General features: G+C 41.8%; 1 protein-coding gene across 1 annotated transcript in view; it reads left to right on the top strand.

The window, feature by feature from the left end:
• The window catches only part of LHFPL4 (LHFPL tetraspan subfamily member 4), a 93128-nt gene that overhangs the window by 65765 nt on the left and 5040 nt on the right, over nt 1-22323 (top strand). Inside the window, exons 2-3 of the mRNA XM_060766545.2 lie at nt 15155-15391; nt 21122-21138. Coding sequence (XP_060622528.1) covers nt 15155-15391; nt 21122-21138 — 254 coding nt within the window. The remainder of the gene's footprint in view (nt 1-15154; nt 15392-21121; nt 21139-22323) is intronic.

Below are 22323 nucleotides of genomic sequence, written 5' to 3'. Positions count from 1 at the left end.
ATGGGAATAGCAGAAACTGTAGAAATTATTGCACAATTGCATTATTCTCCTATGCGAAAAAGCAATATCAGACCCAGATACAAAGGTAAGAATATGTACACTTTGATGAAACTAAATGGGGCAAGGATGAAACTAAGCAACTCAAGGATGAAATATCATCTCTAAGATATTTCATTACGTAGATATAGATGGACAGCAACCCAGAAAACTCGTGGATGCCACCTTTAGCTGCACCATGGAAGAAAAACTATATATAAATATAACACTTATGATAAATTATAGCATATTCTCCCCTTGGAGGCTGATGTTGCTGTCATTCCGGTGGCAGGTGAAAACATGATTATTTAGAAAAGCCTTTAAGGCCTAATTGGTTTCAGAAAAGTTTCTGGGTGTTTTTTTCCAAACTGGGTCTAACAGGTCTTTTTAAAAACATGCTAAACTGTTTAATGTTTTTATAGTCTGTGAAACTAATGTGGTTATTTATATTGTTTTAAACTGGGCGCATAACACACTACCCTGAGATCTTTATAGAGGACAGGATATAATACTTTTTAACAAAGTCATAAAATATAATAAAAGAAAAGCCAAATTTGATAGCAGTGTGGAAATGGAGGGCATGGCATTGTTTCGTCTACATCGCAGTCTCCCGTTTTGGATGACTGACAGAATAGAAAGGGGAAGAAAGCCAGTAGTTTCTGGAAAACTATTCAAGAAACAATTCAAAAAATTCTTAATACTAAAATGCGGATGAAGCTGGAATATTTCCTATTACGAATTAATGATGAAGACACAAAGTTAGACACAAATGAAGACATCCTTTTTACATATTTGATGGCAGTGGCTAGAATAGTCTACGCTAGAAAATGGGAATTGAAGGAAACGACCTCAGTTGAAGAATGGTTAGACAAAATCTGGAAAATAAAGGACATGGATAAATTGACTTTTTACTTGAAAGACTATACGGGAAAACCAGTTAAAAGAACTGATTGGAAACAGTTCAAAGAATATATGAAGAATACATGAAAAACTGGCCAACAACGATTCACTAATGAAGATAAAACAGGAGAAGAAGACAGTGACTTACAGCATCCAGAATGCAAGCCGATAATGGAAAAATTAGGCAAACTGATTTAGATGATGACACGAAGAAGAAGGTTGGGAAGCCAAGATTTTCCTTCCTCCTTCTTTCCCTTTTCTTCCCCTTTCCTATTCCTTTTTCCCTCTTTTTTCTTCTCTTCTCTCCTCTTTGCCCTCTCAGATCCCAAACCACTGTTTTCCCGTAGTATTTTATGTACTCTTACTTTGAAAAATCTCAATAAAACTTAAAAAAAGGAAAGGGTAAGAAACAGAGAGAAAGAAAGCAAAGAAAAACCATGTGTCTATAAAATAGGAGATCTATAGACCAACTATCCAGAATGTACCACATCCTGTCTGATCTTGGAAAATGCGCATAGTCGGCCCTGGTTAATATTTGGATAGGAGACTGATAATGAATGCCATGTGCTGAAGACTATATTTCAAAAGAAGGAACCGGTAAAGACACTTAGGAGTATTGGGTTGCTGTGAGTTTTCTGGGCTGTATGGCCATGTTCCAGAAACATTCCATCCTGACGTTTCACCCTCATATATGGCAGGCATCCTCAGAGGTTGAGGGGTTTATATAGCTGTGGAATGTCCAGAGTAGAAGAAAAAACTCCTGTCTGCTTGAGGCAAGTGTGAATGTTGCAGTTGGCCAACTTGATTAGCATTTGATGGCCTTGCAGCTTCAAAGCCTGGCTGGTTGCTGCCTGGGGGATCGTTTGATGGGAGGTGTTAGCTGGCCCTGATTGATTCTAGTCTGGAATTCCTCAGTTTTTTTGGGTGTTGCTCTTTATTTACTTTCCTGATTTTTTGAGGTTTTTTTAATACTAGAAGCCAGATTTTGTTCATTTTCATGGTTTCTTCCTTTCTGTTGAAATTGTCCTCATGTCTGTGGATTTCAATGGCTTCTTTGGGTAGCCTGAAATGGTAGTTGTTAGAGTGGTCCAGCATTTCTGTACTCTCAAATAATATGCTGTGTCCATGTTGGTTCATCAGGTGCTCTGCTATGGCTGACTTATCTGGTTGAACGAGTCTGCAGTGCCTTTCATGCTCCTTGATTCGTGTTTGGGCAATGCTGCATGTGGTGGTCCCTATGTAGACTTGTCCACAGCTGCATGGTATATGGTAGACTCCTGCAGAGGTGAGAGGATCCCTCTTGTCCTTTGCTGAACGTAGCATTTGTTGGATTTTCTTGGTGGGTCTGTAGATTGTTTGTAGGTTGTGTTTCTTCCAAAGGAAATGAAATGGAATTCACAGGGTTACTGTTTATCCAATATATACACACTATTAAAATGGGCAACAAAATTGGTGTGGCTGTGAACAGAGTTATTGGTGTGATTCTGATATGAGAAGTGAGGAGTCTACCACTTGATTATTTAACATGGATGCAGCAGTACAATGTCCTTGGATGTTCCAGCTTGCTCCTGGGATCTTCACTTATTTTCCCTGTCAAATAATGAAATAATATATGATTTGTTCCTTTCAGGCCTTGCTATTTGTTTTATATCTTAAATGTTTGTAATTGTGGTTTTTGTGTGTGTGTGTGTAAATTTTGGGATCATCACCAGGCTGGCCTGCAAGCCCAAATCATTGAAAGGTTATTGTCGTGCTACAGCATCGCCAGTTCTCACTCCCATGCCCAGAGAATCTAAGAACATCTTTGGCTAAACCCTGAGATTGATATTATGGCTCAGCTGAGCTGCGGATAATACGATTAGGAGATGAACTCCTAATCACTGGTGTCCCATTAAGATCACCACCTGCAGGGGCATGGGCGATGGAAGGATGGAGGCTGATGCTAGTACTTGGGATGAGGTAGATGGTCTCAAGGGTGGCATCTACTGGAACTCTACTGGAACTGGAGGCAATTTGAAGATGTGGGTGTACAAGCTCCAGATTAATTCAGGCGAGGTGGAAGTAATTTGGATGAAAAGTCTACTAATCTGGATTGAGGAATTAATTTAGTATGTGGGGGGATTGTTTAATCACTCCCTTCATGAGGGACCACAGACTTTATCACACAAGCCCACCATCCCACTCCGATCATGCTAATTATAGAAGCATACCAGTTTTGCACCTATCTTTAACAGCATTAGTACTTTAGTACTGTTTTGGTGATGCATGTTTGTGTTTTGTTTTAGTTTGTTCTGGAGTGTTTTGTTTTAGTTTGTTCTGGAGTGTTGTGTGGTTATTTTGTTCTGGAGTGTTGTATGGCCATATTCGAGCAGCATTTTCTCCTGACGTTTCACCTGCATATGTGACTGGCATCTTCAGAGGATCTGATAATGGTAAAAGCAAGTGGTATGTGTGTGTGTGTGTATGCATATATAGGAGCTTCTGTTGGCACAGTGGGTTAAACCACTGAGCTGCTGAATTTGCTGATCGAAAGGTTGCAGGTTCGAATCTGGGAGTGGCGTGAGCTCCTGCTGTTAGCCCCAGCTTCTGCCAACCTAGCAGTTTGAAAACATGCAAATGTGAGTTGATCAATAGGTACTGCTCTGGTGGGAAGGTAACGGTGCTCCATGGAGTCATGTTGGCCACATGACTTTGGAGGTGTCTATGGACAACACCGGCTCTTCAGCTTAGAAATGGAGATCAGCATCAACCCCCAGTCGGACATGACTGGACTTAATGCCAGGGGAAAACCTTTACCCTATATATATATATATATATATATAGAGAGAGAGAGAGAGAGAGAGAGAGAGTTCGGGGTTGGAGAAAGAACCAATATCTATTAACCAAGTGTGAATGATATAATTAACCAAGTGTGAAAGGCGAGGCAGTAGATCTCTCTGGATAAGAATTTTTTATATCCTTCCATAAACTGCAAATCCTAGGATTCCATAAGATTCAACCATAGCAGTTCAAGTCGAATCATAGTCCTGTAATTGTGTCATGTGAAATGGCCCTTAGATGCAGCATTGAATCTGAAGAATCGCAGATGACATCACTAGCCTGCAGTATTTTGTAGCATCTTCAATTCCCATGTCATTTGCAAACACGTCCGGGCACATTTTCTAACAGTTAGGCAGGACTATGGTGAAATGCTCTATATAAGGCTACTCTTGAAGAAGAGTCAGAAAGACTAGGGACAGAATCTGACCACTTGCATCCTTTATATCTCTTGCATTATTCTCAAAGTATCCCGGGGATTCTCTGGCCTTCTGAAGCCGGGTTGCTGCCTGCATAGATCACTTTCCGAAGTTAAATGACAATCAGAACATGATGGGTACACTCAGTGATAACATTGGGATTTTCATTCACCTTCAATACTTGCCATCCTAGTTGGGAGGGTGAGATGCCCTTGAAGGGGAATCTTACTATTCTCTCTGATCAGTATCAATGCAAATAGATTGGAAAGGCGAGGTAAGAGTCCACATAAGGCCATGAGCCAACAATGGAAGAGTACGTTCTGTAGGGAGGGATTTGGCTGCCGTTTGGAGGAACTCTGCCAAGCACTGGCTAAATCCTTTTGTTTCATGAAGAGAAAGTTATGGGATTCTGTGCCTCCCTTATTCATGGAGAAACCTCAGATGGGAGTTGACAAAGGGACAGGGTCTGATGGCATCAAGGAGAGCATGATAAGCTGTGCCAATGACATTAGGAGCCTAGAGAAGGTTGGTGTAATCCCCAGAATTAATGTGGTTCTCTGCCATTTAAAAATGGTGATGTTTGCAATCTTTGGCCTTTCCATATATTTTGGACATCAACTCCAAGAATCTCCAACCATTGGCCACATTGGCTGCGGCTTCTGTATTTGAAATCCTGCACATTGGGGAGGACCAAGGGATAGCAACCACTTTTCCCCTAATACTTTAAATAGATGAGTCATAGTGCTGGCGTGAAGGAAAAATTACAAATTAGGCCAGTCTCTTGTAATTACCCTGATTAACTCCATTTTGACAATAGCTGACACCTCACCTGTGGCCTGTATTATTTGGGTGAACTCTGCCATTTGTACTATGCTAGAAATGCTGTAACTGCAATATCATGTGCCCAGGGCCACCCTATCAGATGTTATGGCTACAGTGCCAGACCCTGAGAACATCCTCATAAACAATTGATGTCTCAATGGATTGTCGAAGGCTTTCATGGCCGGAATCACTGGATTATTGTAGGTTTTTTTTGGCTATATGGCCATGTTCTAGAAGAATTCTTTCCTGATGTTTCGCCTGCATCTATGCCAAGCATCCTCTGAGGTTGTGAGGTCTCACAACCTCTGAGGATGCTTACCATAAATGTAGGCAAAACATCAGGAGAGAATGCTTCTAGAATATGGCCATATAGCCCGAAAAACCTACAACAACCCAATTGATGTCTCCATTCTGTGCAGATTACATAAACCTTAGGTACGCATTACCATGTATGCATTCGATATTTATTGCTCATTTGCATCTTTTTCTTTGTAATTATGGAAGTCCTATAAAATACAAGTGCTTAAAACACTATATCTATCGCAACCAGTACTATTAGTAAGTCTGGGACTAAAAACAAAATATACCTTCTTTTGGTATTTTCTAGGTCCTCCAGCACAATTCTTGGGCCGGAGGTCCTTCATTTCAATAGGGTTTGCTACTATCTGTAATTTTGCATATCCAAACTCAGGGAGGGTCGCACTGTATTCAACAAATTCACACAACACGTTTATCAGAAATCAGAGGGAAAGATTAAATGCTCTTAATAGTCATGTAATTGACAAAAGACTCCTACAAGAAAATAATGAGGAATAGAAATGGCTATAGTGGCTGGAATACCAAACAGTCGCACTGCAAATTGCCACATTTCCAGAAGCACCCTGCCTTCGATGAAGGGAAGGACTCTGTTCAAGGAAAGCACTTCTCCTTCCTTTAAAGCAGTATGTCTCAATCTTCCTAAAGCTGTGACCTCCAACCATAAAATTATTTTCGTTGCTACTTTGTAACTGTAATTTTGATACTGTTGTGAATTGTAATGTAAATACCTGACATGCAGGATGTACTTTCATTCACTGGACCAAATTTGGTACAAATACCCAATACGCCCAAATTTGAATACTGGTGGAGTTGGGGGGGGGGGGGGGGGATCACTTTTGTCATTTGGGAGTTGTAGTTGCTGGAATGTATAGTTCACCTACAATCAAAGAGCATTCTGAACTCCACCAACAATTGAATTGAACCAAACTTGGCACACAGAACTCCCATGACCAACAGAAAACATTGGAAAGGTTTGGTGGGCATTGACCTTGAGTTTTGAAGTTGTAGTTCACCTACATCCAGATTGCACTGTGGACTCAAACAATGATAGATCTGGACCAAACTAGGCACGTATATTCAATATGCCCAGATGTGAACATTGATGGAGTTTAGGGAAAATAGGCAATGACATTTTAGAGTTGTAGTTGCTGGAATTTATAGTTTACCTACAATCAAAGAGCCCCTTGAACCCCAACGACGATAGAAATAGGCCCAACTTCCCACACAGAACCCCCATGACCAACAGAAAATACTGTGTTTTCTGATGGTCTTTGGTGACTCCTCTGACACCTCCTCGCGACCTTCCAGGGTTTCCGACCCCCAGGTTGAGAAACACTGCTTTAAATGGATCCCACCACCCTCTCTCCCCCAGTTCATATACTGGATACAATCCCACTCATTGAGCAGTCACCTTTGACCTTCTGTGAGGCATTTTCACAAGGCTACCATGTGGAAGGAGTGGGGAGAGAAGTCAATTTCCGATAGCCTAGTTGCATCTGCCTAAAACTGGATGTATCTGAGTGTCTTTTAGCCATTGAGGCAAAAAGGAACCACACTGTGGAGAGGCTGTGTGCTCCTGGATACCAGCTGCAGGGGAGCAAAAGTGGGAAAGGAGCCAGATAGCCTAGAGAGAAATATAAGGAATGGAGGAAAGAATCTTGTTGGCAGATTGCTCTAGCAGTTGCATTTTTCCCAGTGGGGAAGGAAGACAAGCAAAATCTGCTGGGTCTGAGCAGCTTGCTTCTCCAAAATCTTCCTTCTTTCACTGCTCAATGGGCAGAAATCAAAAGAGAGATATTGTAAGTTGCAATTCTGGACAACAGCACTTCAAATTGTAATATTCTCTTGCAGTTTTCATATCTCAATGGCTTGGATTCAATACCTGCTCCCTGTGGGGCAAAGGGATCGATCTGCCCAAGTAAAGTGTTTCCTTGTCATTTTCCGGAATCCTGCCTCCCCATTCCAACACATATATCCCTTCTGTCATGATTATTGGTGTTATTGTTGTTGATGTGTGACTTCAGGTTATTTCTGTCTTATCATGACCCTAAGGTAAGCCTATCATGAGGTCAGGAGATGTTACAATTGCCTTTCTCTGAGGCAGAGAGTGTGTGACTTGCCTTAGGACAGAATTTATTTATTTATCGTATCAGAAGCGAACCGAGGCTACAGTTGTAATGTATTTAAAAAACACAACATTTAAAGAACTTGGCATTATATTAAATGTCCTTTGACCAGAAGCCGTCCACTTGGAGTGCCTCTGGTGTTGTTGCTATAAGAAGGTTCTCCATTGTGTATATGGTAGGGCTCAGGCTGCATTGCAGTAGGTGGTCTGTGGTTTGCTCTTCCCTCCCACTAGACTCCCAGCCACAGCTCAATGAAGAGGCCACCAAACGTTGCGTTGGAAAAGAAAAGTGAGAAAGCAGTGTAGGATGGTGGTTTGAGTGAAGAACTTCATCTCAAGTGAACAGAGTTCAAACCCCTGCTTGGCCATGAAAATACTCAGCTGACTTGGACGAGTCACAGACTTTGACAATATTCTGTTTTATTTATCATATCAAAAGCAAACTGAGGGTACAGTTGTAATGTATTTAAAAAACACAGAGTTTAAAAACTTGGTATTATACTAAATGTCCTTTGACCAGTAGCTGGCCACTTGGAGTGCTTCTGATGTTGCTATAAGAAAGTCCTCCATTGTGCATGTGGCAGGGCTCAGGCTGCATCATAATAGGTGGTCTGTGGTTTGCTCTTCTCCACTCTCGCATGTCGTGGACTCCACTTTGTGGCCCCATTTCTTAAGGTTGGCTCTGCATCTCGTGGTGCCAGAACACAGTCTGTTCTGCGCCTTCCAAGTTGCCCAGTCTTCTGTGTGCCCAGGGGGGAGTCTCGCATTCTGTATCAGCCATGGGTTGAGGTTCCAGGTTTTAGCCTGCCACTTTTGGACTCTTGCTTGCTGAGGTGTTCCTGTAAGTATCTCTGTACATATTAGAAAACTCTTTCTTGATTTAAGGCATTGGCATGTTGGCTGATATCCGAACAGGAAATGAGCTGGAGATGTCACTGCCTTGGCCCTTTCATTATTGGATGCTACTTCCTGGCAGATGTCAGGTGGTGCAATGCCGGCTAAACTGTCATTTCTCCCATGGTGTAGGACATAGACATCCTGTATAATGCAGTGTGTCTCATTAAGAGCCACATCCACTGTTTTAACATGGTGAGATGTGTTCCACACTGGGCATGCGTATTCCGCAGCAGAGTTGCAAAGCTCAAAGGCTTCACTGTGTCTGGTTGTGATCCCCAGGTTGTGCCAGTCAGCTTTCGTATAATATTAGGTTAGGATGCCAAAGGCCAAGCAAGAATTTGAACCCTATTCCTGCAGTCCTAATCCAACACTCAAACCACCATACCAGATGGTGGGCCAGGTAGCCCTTTAATATGTCCTTGTGTAGATTGTATACATTAATTGCATAATCAGTTACTAAGGGATCAACCACTGCCTGTTGTGTTGTTGGATTATGATTTACATTCCCCCATCTTCCTTTTGGGATCACAATGCACAGGGTTAAAATTAAAGGCAAAATGCAACATATGACATGGAAATTACAAACAGAATCAATCATTTCAGTATATTAAATGTGAAGAGTCAAAATACAGGTGTGTACAGTAGAAAAACAGCATTTGGTGTCTTATTTTCTACAATGAGAATGAGTGGAAGATAAAATTTCCTGTTATTGTTGCTAGGAGCAGGAGGAAAAAACAACTTACAAGAAAGAGAGCTGCCGCAAAAGATTTAAAAAAATAATCATAGTCTAACTCTGCCTGTCATCCCGTCTCCTCCGCCTCTGCCCAAGTCTTCTTGGGAAAGGTTTTAAAAGAGATTCCCCCTTCCTCCCTCCTCCTCCTCCTCTCACTTTGTGTTGTACCTGTGCGCACATGTAAGTATCTGCTCAAGTTAAGAATAGCTGCGATGAGTCACAGACCTGTCTGTGCTTTACACACCTTTTATAAAGGCAGGTTTAATATGCCAGCAGCGTTCCTCCATTCAGGTCAAGGCAGAAATTCCTCCGCTCCCATTGCGTTGCACGTAGGAAATGGCAGAAAGATGCTGGCCAGAAGCTCACAGAGGGATCAGGAATGCAGAGCCAGGTATCACTACGGCAGGAGGCAACATCAGCCTCCTGTGGACATGGAATGAATTTGAATTTCTTTATCATATATGCAGACTGACTGCAGGAAGTGAGCTGTGGAAGTATGTAAAGGGTCAACCTGTATTGGCCTTATATGTCCTTTTAAACTGATGTTATGTGTTTTATTTGGTTTTATGCATTTTTCAGGAATATTTTCTGTATTTGTTGTTCTTTGCCTGATATATGGGAAGAGGCAGGTAAGAAATAATAATAATAATAATAATAATAATAATAATAATAATAATACTGTATTTATTTGATTCTTAGAAACATTCCCCTCATACAAACGTATCTAAAATGGGGTGTGTTCTAGAATCATGAGTGCTTTTTATATCTAAACACTATCATATATATCCAAAGTTGCCAAGGTGTATTATTATTATTATTATTATTATTATTATTTGATAAACAACAAAATTAGTACACAGTAAACAAGATCACTATGCTGGCTTTTGTATTTGATCACACACTGAACGCTTTCCAAGTGTCTAGGACTGTATGATGCATGGGTGAATAATGTGTGCAGATTCAAGCAGGGTGGCCTTTTGCAGATGACAGATGGTGATTTTGTCAGTGCCGATTGTTTTTAAGTACTGGCCAAGGTCTTTAGGCACTGCGCCCAATAGGACCACCTTTACCGGCTTGTGACAGAGTTTTTGCAGTTCTGTCTTTAAATACTCATATCATGTAAGCTTTTCCAATTGCTTCTTGTCAATTCTACTTTCACCTGGGATTGCAGCATTGATGATCCATACTTTTCCCCCCATGATCATGAGGTCGGGAGTATTGTGCTCCAAAACACTATCAGTCTGAATTCGGAAGTCCCAGAATAGTTTGACATGTTCATTTTGTGTAACTTCTTCAGGCTTCTGATCCCACCGGTTTTGTGTTGCAGGCAGATGGTATTTGTGGAACAAGTTCACAATAAGATTAGTACACAACAAACAAGATCAGTATGCTGGCTTTTGAATTTGATCACACGTTGGACACTTCCGAAGTGTCTAGGACTGTGTGATGTATCGGCAAATAATGCATGCAGATCTGAGTAGGGTGGCCTTTTGTAGCTGATAGATGGTAATTTTGTCAGCGCCGATTGTTTTTAAGTGCAGGCCAAGGTATTTAGGCTCTGGACACAGATAACAATATTGTTGTTGCTGTTGCTGTTATCAAACTACAGGAAAGGAGATTCCACCTGAACATGAGGAAGAACTTCCTGACTGTGAGAGCTGTTCAGAAGTGGAACTTTCTACCCCAGAGTTGGTGGAGGCTCCTCCTTTGGAGGCTTATAAGCAGAGGCTGGATGGCCATCTGTCAGGAGTGCTTTGAATGTGATTTCCCTGCTTCTTGGCAGGGGTTGGACTGGATGTTCCATGAAGTCTCTTCCAACTCTATGATTCTGTGATGATGATGATTATTATTGTTATTATTACCACCTTACCTTCTTCTCTTCCTCAAGATCCAAAGCAGCTTTCACAACATTAAAAACAAACCTACTATAAAACCTACTATAAATATTAAAATAGAATTAAACCTACACTTATTCAAACCACTCAAATAAAATAGCATAAAACAAGCGAAAACATAAAGTTTTTAGTCACTTTTAGGGTGTAATTTTCAGCTGATTTTCAACTGAAAAATATATTTTTGCAGTGTATCACAGGGTTTCTGTCTTGCAAAGCTACTGGCTATAGATGTAGGTTCAACAGCTGTGGCCTTCCAGATGTTTTTTGAACAGTAATTTCCATTAGAGATGGCTAGCATGGCCTGGGGTGAGTGCAAAGCCACAATTTGTCGAGCTCTGCTATAAAGTCACATCCATCGGCAACATTGTTATCTGTGTTCAAGCCATTACTGACTAATGGTAACCTTAACGCAAACTAATCACAGGGTTTTCTCAGAACAATTTCAAACTGCTGCAGTTATAGTGCAGCCATCTACCTTTCGTGCTAAAATATCTAAATAAGCATCTGAATTCATACATTTCTGCCTTTTATCATACAATGTGCTAACTACACTTTTTGAGTGCACATGCAGCATTCTGAGATGCTCATCTCTATCCTTTGAAAATAAGTTCTCTAACCCATATGGCTATAAAGGGAGTACCCAAAAGAAAGCATCCACGGGAACTTAGCAAGGCTTCTCATGATGAGAGGGTGGCACGATGCAAATGCTCTGAAAAGCGCCCTACTCTTCCCTCCGGCAAGCATGAGAATATGTGCACACGTGCATGGAAAATGTATTTGATGTGTATATAATTTGGTTGTGGGGGGGGGGGAGAGAAGGGGCAGAACTCAGTTCCCTATTAAAAGGAGAATTTGGGTTATTTCAGGCACATGTTTGGGATTCTGTTTATGCACAGCCTTGCTAGAGAGACTCTTGATCACACCTGTACTGCTCTGGAACAAGGATGCCCTGGAGGCCAAGCTCATGAGTTGAAACACAGGGCCTTTGGATTCGTAGAGACAACAGTGTCCTTGGCCACCCTTTCTTTGTTTTTGCCAATCTTCCTAGTTGAGGGGTGGTTGCAGGGGGGCCTAGGTGCTCTAAGATCAGCCGAGCAATGAATCGACCCTGGGTTATAGTTCATATTTTAAAGCCGTGTTTCTCAACCTTCCTAATGCCGCAGCCCCTTAATATAATTCTCATTTTGTGGTGACCCCCCCCCCCCCAGCCATAACATTATTTTCATTGCTACTTCATAACTGTAATCTTGCTACTATTATTAATTGTAATGTAAATATCTGATATGCAGGATGTATTTTCATTCACTGGACCAAATTTGGCACAAATACCCGTTATACCCACATTTGAATACTGGTGGGGTTGTGGGGGGGGGGGGGTTGATTTTATCATTTGGGAGTTGTAGTTCCTGGGATTTATAGTTAAACTACAATCAAAGAGTATTCTGAACTCCACCAACAATTGAATTGAACCAAACTTGGCACACAAAACTCCCATCACCAACAAAAAATACTGGAAGGGTTTGGTGGGCATTGACCTTGAGTTTTGGAGTTGTTCATCTACATCCAGAGAGCACTGTGGACTCAACCACTGATGGATCTGGACCAAACTTGGCACAAATACTCAATATGCCCAAATGTGAACACTGGTGGAGTTTGGGGAATATAGACTTTGACATTTGGGAATTGTACTTGCTGGGATGTATAGTTCATCTACAATTAAAGAGCATTGTGAACCACACCAATGATAGAATTGGGCCAAACCTCCCACACAGAACCCCCATGACCGAGAGAAAATACTGCGTTTTCTTATGGTCTTTGGCGACCCCTCTGACAGCCCTTGCAACCCCCAGAGCTCTGATCCCCCCAGGCTGAGAAACGCTGTTTTAAAGGAACTACCCACACTATTGGACTTGATTGGGAAATAGGGCTGAACACCACAGTGGTGGCTCCTCACGTGTGGAACTCCCTCCCCAGTGACATCAGACAAGCCCCATTCCTTCTGGCTTTCAGAAAAAAAGCTAAAGACGTGGCTTTGCACACAAGTATGGGTTTCGACATGGTCTGAATTAAGGATTTGAGCAAGGTTAATGGATGAATAGAATTATGCACCTTATATGTTTTTAATTTGTATACTGTTTCATGTGTTTTATTGATTAACTGTCAATAATTTTAACTGTGGGATATATTTTTATTTTTTATTGTTGATTTTTACTGGCATTGAATTCTTACCTGAGCTGTAAGACACCAGGTGAGAAAGATGGGGTAAAAATGAAGTAAACAAATCTATATAAATAAAAATGTAATGTTCGTTTGTGGGATTAACATAACTCAAAAACCACTGAACAAATTGACACAAAGTTTGGACACAAGATACCTGTCAGGCCAATGAGTGACCATCATTCATAAAAATGCTGAAAAACACAACAGAAGGGGTTTAAAAAGCCAAAAAAGCAAAAGGATGCTACAGTGCATGTGCAAAAACACACAACAGCATATCCACACTCTCTTCCGGACTACAACTCCCAGCATCTACTAGACCAGGCCCTTTAGAAGAGGGGGAGGATCCAAATGCACTGCTTCCAAGATGCAAGCTTTCTTCTCCTTGGATTTCTTTGAGAGCATCCCAATCCCTGCATATTTCTAATTTCCTATTCCTGGACTGCAACTCCGAGCAATCCTCCAGATAGATAGATTAGAGATAGGTAGGTAGATAGATTGATCAGGAGAACTGCTGGGAGTTGCAGTCTAAGAATAGGTAGAGATGGAAGAAAGGGGAGAAAGAGGAAGGGAAAGAAAAGGGGAGGAAGGGAAGAGGAAGAGAAGGAAGGAAAGAAGGAGAGAAAGAAAGAAAGAAGGAGAGAAAGAGGGAGGGAAGGTTGGCCACAGCAACATTTGGCAGGTACAGCTAATTAATAATAAACACCTTGGATAGCTCCTTAAAGTTCAGATTAAAATCTAGAATGGATTCCATATTCCATCTTGCATGAGAGAAGGAGGGAGACAGAGAGAATAGATGATGAATTTTCCTGGAAGTAATATATATTTTAGTTGGGTAATTAATATTTACCAAGATACTGCCTTTCTGTGATGATGGGATTGGATGTTCCTGCAAGGCTAAAGGCTGTCCTGATGGGAGTAGTGCTGCAGGTAAGGTCTCCTACATTAGATGAGAAGCAAAAGTAAAAGGTAATAAACAATAATAATAACACTTTATTTACAGACTGCCCTATCTCCCCGAAGGGACTCAGGGTGGTTTCCAACACATATGGCCAGCATTCAACACTGGCAAAAGACATATTAACAAATTACATCAAAACAATACACATCAAAGAAAATATAAACTTAATACCAAATAGAGATCAACCAAAAAATAAAACTTGACAACCCTAGAAGACATAACCACATAATATGAATTTAAACAAAAAAAACTTAATAATAAATATATTATTATTATTATTATTATTAATAATAATAATTTTTATCCCGCTTTTCTCGCATGGGTGGGATTCAGCAGCATACAGTAGTTGGAGACAGAAATAGCCCTGAATGTATGTGTTTATCAACTTATGTACCAGGATGAGAACTATCGTATATTGACATGTATAAATCAAGGGCAGGTTTTGGGACCGAAATTATGGATTTTGGTATGACCTGCAGGTCAATTGAGGGTTATTTTGTAGAAAGGGAAAACTTCTATGCTGCTTTTGGTCTAGCCATTCCTGGCCACCACTATGATTTCCCCACCCAGGCATTCAAGAAGGCCAGAAGTGGTGCCACAGTGGATTGAGTAGGGATTGGTGCTTCTTTTCTATTCTTCCAGGATGGACTAAGCTTTTGCATTTCACTGCTCTCATCAGAGAAGGGGACTGTTCTTTTTTCAGAAGTAATAAATTACAGTGCTTACATTGACCAGTTGATACGTGAAGCAAGAAATGACATACCCAAGCTGGGTTCAGGAAAGGAAGAAGCACTAGAGATCATTTTGCAAGCATAAGATGGATCATGGAGTGCACCACTGAATTTCAGAGCTTTGTCTACATGTTTGAACCCTCTATAGACATTGTCTTGTGAATGTTTGCATTTTTAAAAAGCCATGGAAGCCTTGTTTCTAAACCTTTTTTGGTTTATAAGACAGGACAGATCATCTTTTGATACAAACTGCTTTCTTTCCCTGTTTCTTTTGTCTGTCCAGCTCTCTGCCTGGTGCTGGGCTGCATGATATTCCCAGATGGCTGGGACTCAGAGACCGTCAGGGACATGTGTGGGGAGAAGACGGGAAAGTACTCACTGGGTGACTGCTCTGTGCGCTGGGCTTACATCCTAGCCATCATTGGCATCTTGAATGCCCTCATTCTCTCCTTCCTGGCCTTTGTCCTTGGCAATCGACAGAATGACCTGCTTCATGAAGAACTCAAAACAGAGAACAAAGGTGAGTGATACCTGTTGAATTTTCACCCATCCATCTACCCACAGAAGGGTTTGTAAAGTTTCCTTTCCTTTTGGGAGTCAGTTTTGACTCCCAGGTTCCCCCAGTGAGCATTGCTCACTTCACAGCTGGAGATTCTGGGAGCTGTAGTCCGTCTATCCCCAACCCAAACTGTAATGTCTCCAAGCTTTGCTAACAAACTCTTATGGGGAGTTTCAGGTTCAATAGCCCAGCCAGCCATGATGTGGTTGAACCAGCAGGTGTGTAAATATAACAGAAGAAAATGAAGGAATTTCCCCAAATAATATCCCCTCCATAAGTATTTTTGTTCGGTCCTCCCAAATTGCAGAAAACAACACACTGAACATTGTGTACTCTTATTTTGTGTGTGTGTATGTGTGTGTGTGCATTCCCTTCGTAGCATTCCATGCCCCATTACTTTGGATACCTGAAGTTTTAAGTTCCTGCAATGCTAGAAATTTGGTGATTGAGGAGGAAATACTCTAATTTTCACCCATCCCTTGTAACTACATCCCTGGATTGTTAGGCGGCAGCATGTGGAACTGGAGCTGCAGGTCCTTGCTTTTACTTGCTTTGCTTCCCCTGGCTTTGCTGGGGCTTGGGTTGAAGCCAGGAAAGCCTAAGGTGCCTAATTGGAAATGTAATTAATCAGAAGAAATCTCCTGGCCTCTGGGTTGGGACCATCTGTTCAGATTAAGGAAAGGCAGCCTCGCCAGCAGGAACCCAAATGCTGGAGTGACAGTCAAAGAGTAAAGCTGGGAGAGAACCAAGAGATGAGGGAAAGTGTCCTCCACCTGCCCAGAAACAACCAGATTGAAAAAAACACTTAGATCAGTAGTTCCCAACCTGTAGGTTCCCAGGTGTTCTGGCCTACAACTCCTAGAAATCCCAGCCAGTTTACCAGCTGTTAGGGTTTATGGGAGTTGAAGGCCAAAACACCTGGGGACCCATAGGTTGAGAACCACTGACTTAGATGGATTCCCTCACCTCCAGATTGTATGGATGTCAAGGAACATTCAACAAACCCATGAATCTACTGTGTATGAGTGTATGTTGTGGAGTAAAGAAGGACGGTAAAGGTTTTGTGTATTAGCTTGGACTCTCAGGAAGAGGGCTATCTAATCCATCCTCTGCCATGTAGGAATATGCCATGAAAACATTTCCAAAATAAGGCCATTCAACCTTTGTTGAAGGCCGTTAAACACCCTCTCTGAGGCTGCCTGTTCCACTGGGAAACAACCCTGACCATCAAGATGTTCTTCAAAATACTTAGGAGGACGTCCTTGTAATTTGAATCTATTTCCACTGGGAAACAACCCTGACCATCAAGACATTCTTCAAAATACTTAGGAGGACGTCCTTGTAATTTGAATCTATTTCCACTGGGAAACAACCCTGACCATCAAGACATTCTTCAAAATACTTAGGAGGACCTCCTTGTAATTTGAATCTATTTCCACTGGGAAACAACCCTGACCATCAAGACATTCTTCAAAATACTTAGGAGGACCTCCTTGTAATTTGAATCTGTTCCCACTGGGAAACAACCCTGACCATCAAGACGTTCTTCAAAATACTTAGGAGGACCTCCTTGTAATCTGAATCTATTTCCACTGGGAAACAACCCTGACCATCAAGACGTTCTTCAAAATACTTAGGTGGACCTCCTTGTAATTTGAATCCCTTTGTTCATGTCCTTAGGTAGATTTACACTGTAGCATTACTGCAGTTTGATATCCCTTTAACTGCCATGGCTCAATGCCATGGGATCATAGAAGCTAGTTTTATAAAATGTTTAGCCTCCTTGGTCAAATAGTGGTGGTGGCCCTCCAAACTACAACTTCCACAAGGCCACAGCTTTGAGTTAAAGTGGTGTCAAGCTACATTAATTCTACAGAAGCATTCTTTGTCTCAGGAGCAACACAAGAGAAGTTGCGTCCATCTTCCCCTGGCACTTCTGTTTGAAAGATTGCCTACTGGCTGTTAGGAATTGTGGGAGTTGAAGTCCAAAACACCCGAAGGGCCGAAGTTTGCCCATGTCTGTGATAACCCCAAAAAGCAAAACCTTGGCAGGACTTATGCAAAGAAGAAATGCATACTCTAACCACATGCTAGTTTCTGAGAAATCCTGCCATCCCTTTCCAGAGAGAGAGAGAGAGAGAGAGAGAAATAGCATGGATGGTACCCATACGGTTATCAGTCTCCAGCATTCCAGCCAGCATCTGCCTTCAGGCCTTTAATGGAAGCTTGATTTACAATGAGTAATTGGTAATAATGATTGCTCCAGGGACATGGCTTAGCGGGGAAGAACATGCTTTACATGGAGAAAATACCAGGTTCAGTCTGTGGCTTCTTCCAGTTGGGCAAGGAGGGACTCTTGCCTGAAAACCTGGGGAGCAGCTGTCAGTCAGAGCTTTCAATAGCAACTAAAAGAGACCAATGGATTGACTCAGTATGTGGCAGCCTCTCATGTTCCTGCCATTGTCTTCCTGCTCTGGAAGTCTCAGCTATGAAATTCATGCAGATTAAATTGCTGTCAAAGTTGGAGCAACAGGAGCCCAGTTGAAGAGTTGCCAGTACTCTCCAACATGTAATAGATTTGAAGTCCTGTTGGGAATAAATCAAACCTGCATAAAGTTGCTCCTTCTGCTGCAACTTCCAGAATATGGATGTGCTGGCTCTAGGATGCTATGAATTACTATTACTGTTACTATTGTTGCTTCCCTTCTTTGAAGCCTTAAAATGTAAAGGGCTTTTGATTCCACTGGTTCCACTGAAACTGCATTATGTGGTCAGTGTAGACCAGGCATAGGCCAATTTGGGCCCTCCAGGTGTTTTGGACTCCAACTCCCTCAATTCCTAACAGCCTCAGGCCCCTTCCTTTCCCTCCTCAATCACCTAAGCGATTGAAGGAGAAAAGGAAAGGCTGTTAGGAATTGTGGGAGTTAGAGTCCAAAACACCTGGAGGGCCCAAGTTGGCCCATGCCAGGTATAGACTCATACAATGCAGTTCAATGAAGTTAAATTACAATATATGCATCTCTATTGACCATATAATCCAGTTCCAAACTGCATTACATTGTACTCTAGATTGGGGCCAATAATAATAATAATAATAATGATAATAATAATAATAATAATAATAGATAATTATTGATGTTGCCATACCGGGTGACAGTCGTATTGAAGAAAAACAACAGGAAAAACTCATCTGTTATAAGGACCTCAGAATCGAACTGCAAAGTCTCTGGCATAAACCAGTACAGGTGGTCCCAATGGTAATCGGCACACTGGGTGCTGTGCCAAAAGACCTCAGTCGGCATTTGGAAACAATAAACATTCAAAAAATCATGATCTGTCAACTACAAAAGGCCACCTTACTTGGATCTGTGCGCATCATTCGAAAATACATCACACAGTCCTAGACACTTGGGAAGAGTTCAACTTGTGATGTTATGATACAAAATCCAGCAAATAGATCTCATTTGCTGTGACATACTGTGTTTTTGTGTCAGTATAATAATAATAATAATAATAATAATAATAATAATAATTCTTATTTTATTACCCTCCTCCCCCTGCGGCTAGCCTACGTCCTATGTAGTTTATTGAGGCACTTGAGCTCTGAGATAGATAATTTTAAGCAACCTTCCCTAAACTCCAAATCCCAGGATACTACAGGATGTATCCATGGCAGTTAAAGGGAAAGCATTGTGCACAACTATGCAGTGTGAAAGGACCATTGTCACCAGGCTCCGATTGCTAGAGTTATAAGCAGTGTTTCCCAAACTTTGGTCTTCCAAATGTTTTGAACTTCAGCTCCCAGAATTCCTAATTGTTGGCCAAGCTGAGACTTTTCAGAGTTATAATCCAAGTTTAGGGCCCATATGAATAAAAGAAGTGCTTGTCCAGTAAAGCATTAGAGTCGTCCCTCTACATTTACAGTTTTGACTTTTGGGGATTTTATTATTCATGGATTTGGTAAAAATATTCTCTTGAGGAATCTCTAGGTCCTCCACGGCCAACTTCCTTCAGTCAGGTTGGAGGACCTAGAGGTTCCTAAAGAGAACACCTCTCTAGGAATCTCTAGGTCTTCCAGCGTGATATTACTCATTAAAGCAAGCATGGGCAAACTTCTGCCCTCCAGGTGTTTTGGACTTCAACTCCCACAATTCCTAACAGCCTCAGGCCCTTTCCTTTTCTCCCTCAGCCGCTTAAGCCTGAGGCTGTTAGGAATTGTGGGAGTTGAAGTCCAAAACACCCGGAGGGCAGAAGTTTGCCCATGCCTGCCCTAATCCCAGCAAAAGTGGAGAGCAGACTATACAGAGCTACTGAATTTAACTAAGACATTGTTATATCCCAGGTAACCACCCATGAGAGTCTGTGGCACAACTATGACAAATTCCACGGTAGCAGCCGGAAAACTGAGGAAGCCCTTGAGTTTGGAAATACAGTCAGCCCTCCATATTTGCTGGGGTTAGGAGCTCAGGGCCATCATGAAAGAGAGACTCGTAAATAAAGACATTGCTATATCTTGTACGTAAGAGAATACCTTTATAGGTATTTCTAGGTCTTCCAGCATGATTCTGTGGTCGCTTTTCCCTGGAAGCTGGTTATAGAGTCATATTGGTGGACCTAGAGTTTCCTGGAGAGAGAGCATCTTTAATCAAATTTATGAATAATGACATCTCCCAAAGTCAAAACCCCAAATATGGAGGGACAGCTATACACCATATAATACAGTTTGAACTACATTATTGTTAGAATGAGAATCTAACCATATAATCCAAGTTCTGAATCCAGATTATCTGATTTGAACTTTATTATATGGCAGTGTAGATTCATATAATCCAGTGCAATGCAGATAATTGGGATTCAGAAACTGGATTATATTATTATTATTATTATTATTATTATTATTATTATTAAAATTATTTATTTCATTCATTTCTACCCTGCCCTTCTCCCCTCGAAGAAACAATAACTTAAACATGCCAGTTAAAACCAAATCCAAGTCTGGGAAGATTCATAGAATCATAGAGTTGGAAGAGACCTCATGGGTCATCCAGTCCAACCCCCTGCCAAGAAGCAGGACTATTGCATTCAAAGCGCCCCTGACAGATGGCCATCTAGCCTCTGTTTAGAAACCTCCAAAGAAGGAGCCTCCACCACTATTGCAAACGCGGTTGGTGGGGACGAGAGACAGGGCCTTCTCAGTAGTGGCCCCCTTTCTGTAGAACTCTCTCTCCAAGGACATTAGGTTGGCCACCTCCCTCCTGTCCTTTCAATGTCGCATTTTCAATTGCCGCTGTCCACTAATCAAACGCCTGGTCCCAAAGCCATGTCTTCAATTGTCCTCTAAAGGACAGGCAGGAGGTGGCCAATCTAATGTCCCTGGGGAGAGAGTTCCACAGACGGGGGCCACTGCCGAGAAGGCCCTGTCTCTCGTCCCCACCAACTGTGTTTGCAATAGTGGTGGGATCAAGAGCATAGCCTCTCCTGAAGATCTTAAACTTCGTGATGGTTCATAGACTAATATAATGCGGATTGAGCAGCATTGAACTGGATTATATAAATCTACACTGCCATATTCAGTTCAATAGAGTTAATCCACTTTCTGAAACTGCATTCTATGGCACTGTAGATGGGGCCTTAGAGAGCTTTGACACAACGGCATGGCATCCTAACTTTCTCTTTTTATATTTTCAACAGATTTTGTTGGCACTGCGGTAAGTTCTGTGTATTGATGTGGCCTCCTCTTTGTTACCCTTTAGTGTATGTGGGGCGTCCTAGTTTAGTTTTGTCATGTCCTACCTTCACATGTCTGTATTATGTCCGGAGGAGATTGTAACACTGTTTGTCCAGCGGGAGAAAGAAGGCGAGTAGCTGAGAAACTGTGTGAATGAATGAGTACATGAATGAGAGTGAATGTGACAGAGAGAAGGGTATGAAAAAGTTTTGTGTGAGAGTGAGTGCAAGTGCAGGGAGTGAGAGGCAGAATGAATGCACATGAATGAGTTGTCTCAACCCCTGTTTGTCTCTCTCTGCTGTCTATGGAAATGGTGTCCCACGTCACAGAAGCCCTGGTTTGTGTGGCTCCAACCCATGGATCCCATGGTCCCCAGGGTTACAGGTGTCCATTCAACACGTATTTATATGTTTCTTTGTCTCCAAAAATGAGATTTCAGGTGGATTGCAATAATTTAAATACAGTTGGCCCTTGGTATGCACTGAAATTTGGTTCCAGGACTGCTCATGGATGCCAAAAACCATGGATGCTCAAGTCCCATTATATATAATGGCGTTGTATAATGTTGCCTCTTACATAAAATGGCAAGATCAACATATGCTAAAGGTCCATAATGAATATTCACAATTTAAAAGCTTGACTACATGAAGATAGTAAAAAGAGAGAAGGAAGGGGAAACTGGACTTCCCATGGAAAAGGAGCTCCACAGTCCCCATCTACACTGATCATTTAATGCAGTTTGAAGCTTGCTTCAAATCGTGGTGGCCAAACAACAAACCCTCATAAAAACACATGAACGAAAGCCCTTTATACACATCAGTCCTTTGTGGCTTGTGTAATCACCATCCAGGATTTATTATACAATCATATGTATAGCAAATCTTCAGTATCAGTTTGAAATTGCATTGAATGATCACAGTCTGAGAGCAGTCACAGAGCCTTCACTAAATGTGTCTGTGAAGGTAGTGGAACTGAGATCAACACCACAACAACCCCACGATAAGTCTACATTGGCTGGTAAATCTGCAGTCAGTCTGGAGCAAAAATGATCCAGACTGGCCCTAGATGTGGCCTCGCACACCTTGCCACATCCATTGTGGTGCTGCTTCTGTGTCCACATGGTCCAGACAGGCTGCGACTGCTGGACCATCAACTTCACCATCTT

This window comes from Anolis sagrei, chromosome 2, assembly GCF_037176765.1.
Source record: "Anolis sagrei isolate rAnoSag1 chromosome 2, rAnoSag1.mat, whole genome shotgun sequence".
Lineage (NCBI taxonomy): Eukaryota > Metazoa > Chordata > Lepidosauria > Squamata > Dactyloidae > Anolis > Anolis sagrei.
This window is presented reverse-complemented; position numbering and strand designations above follow the sequence as displayed.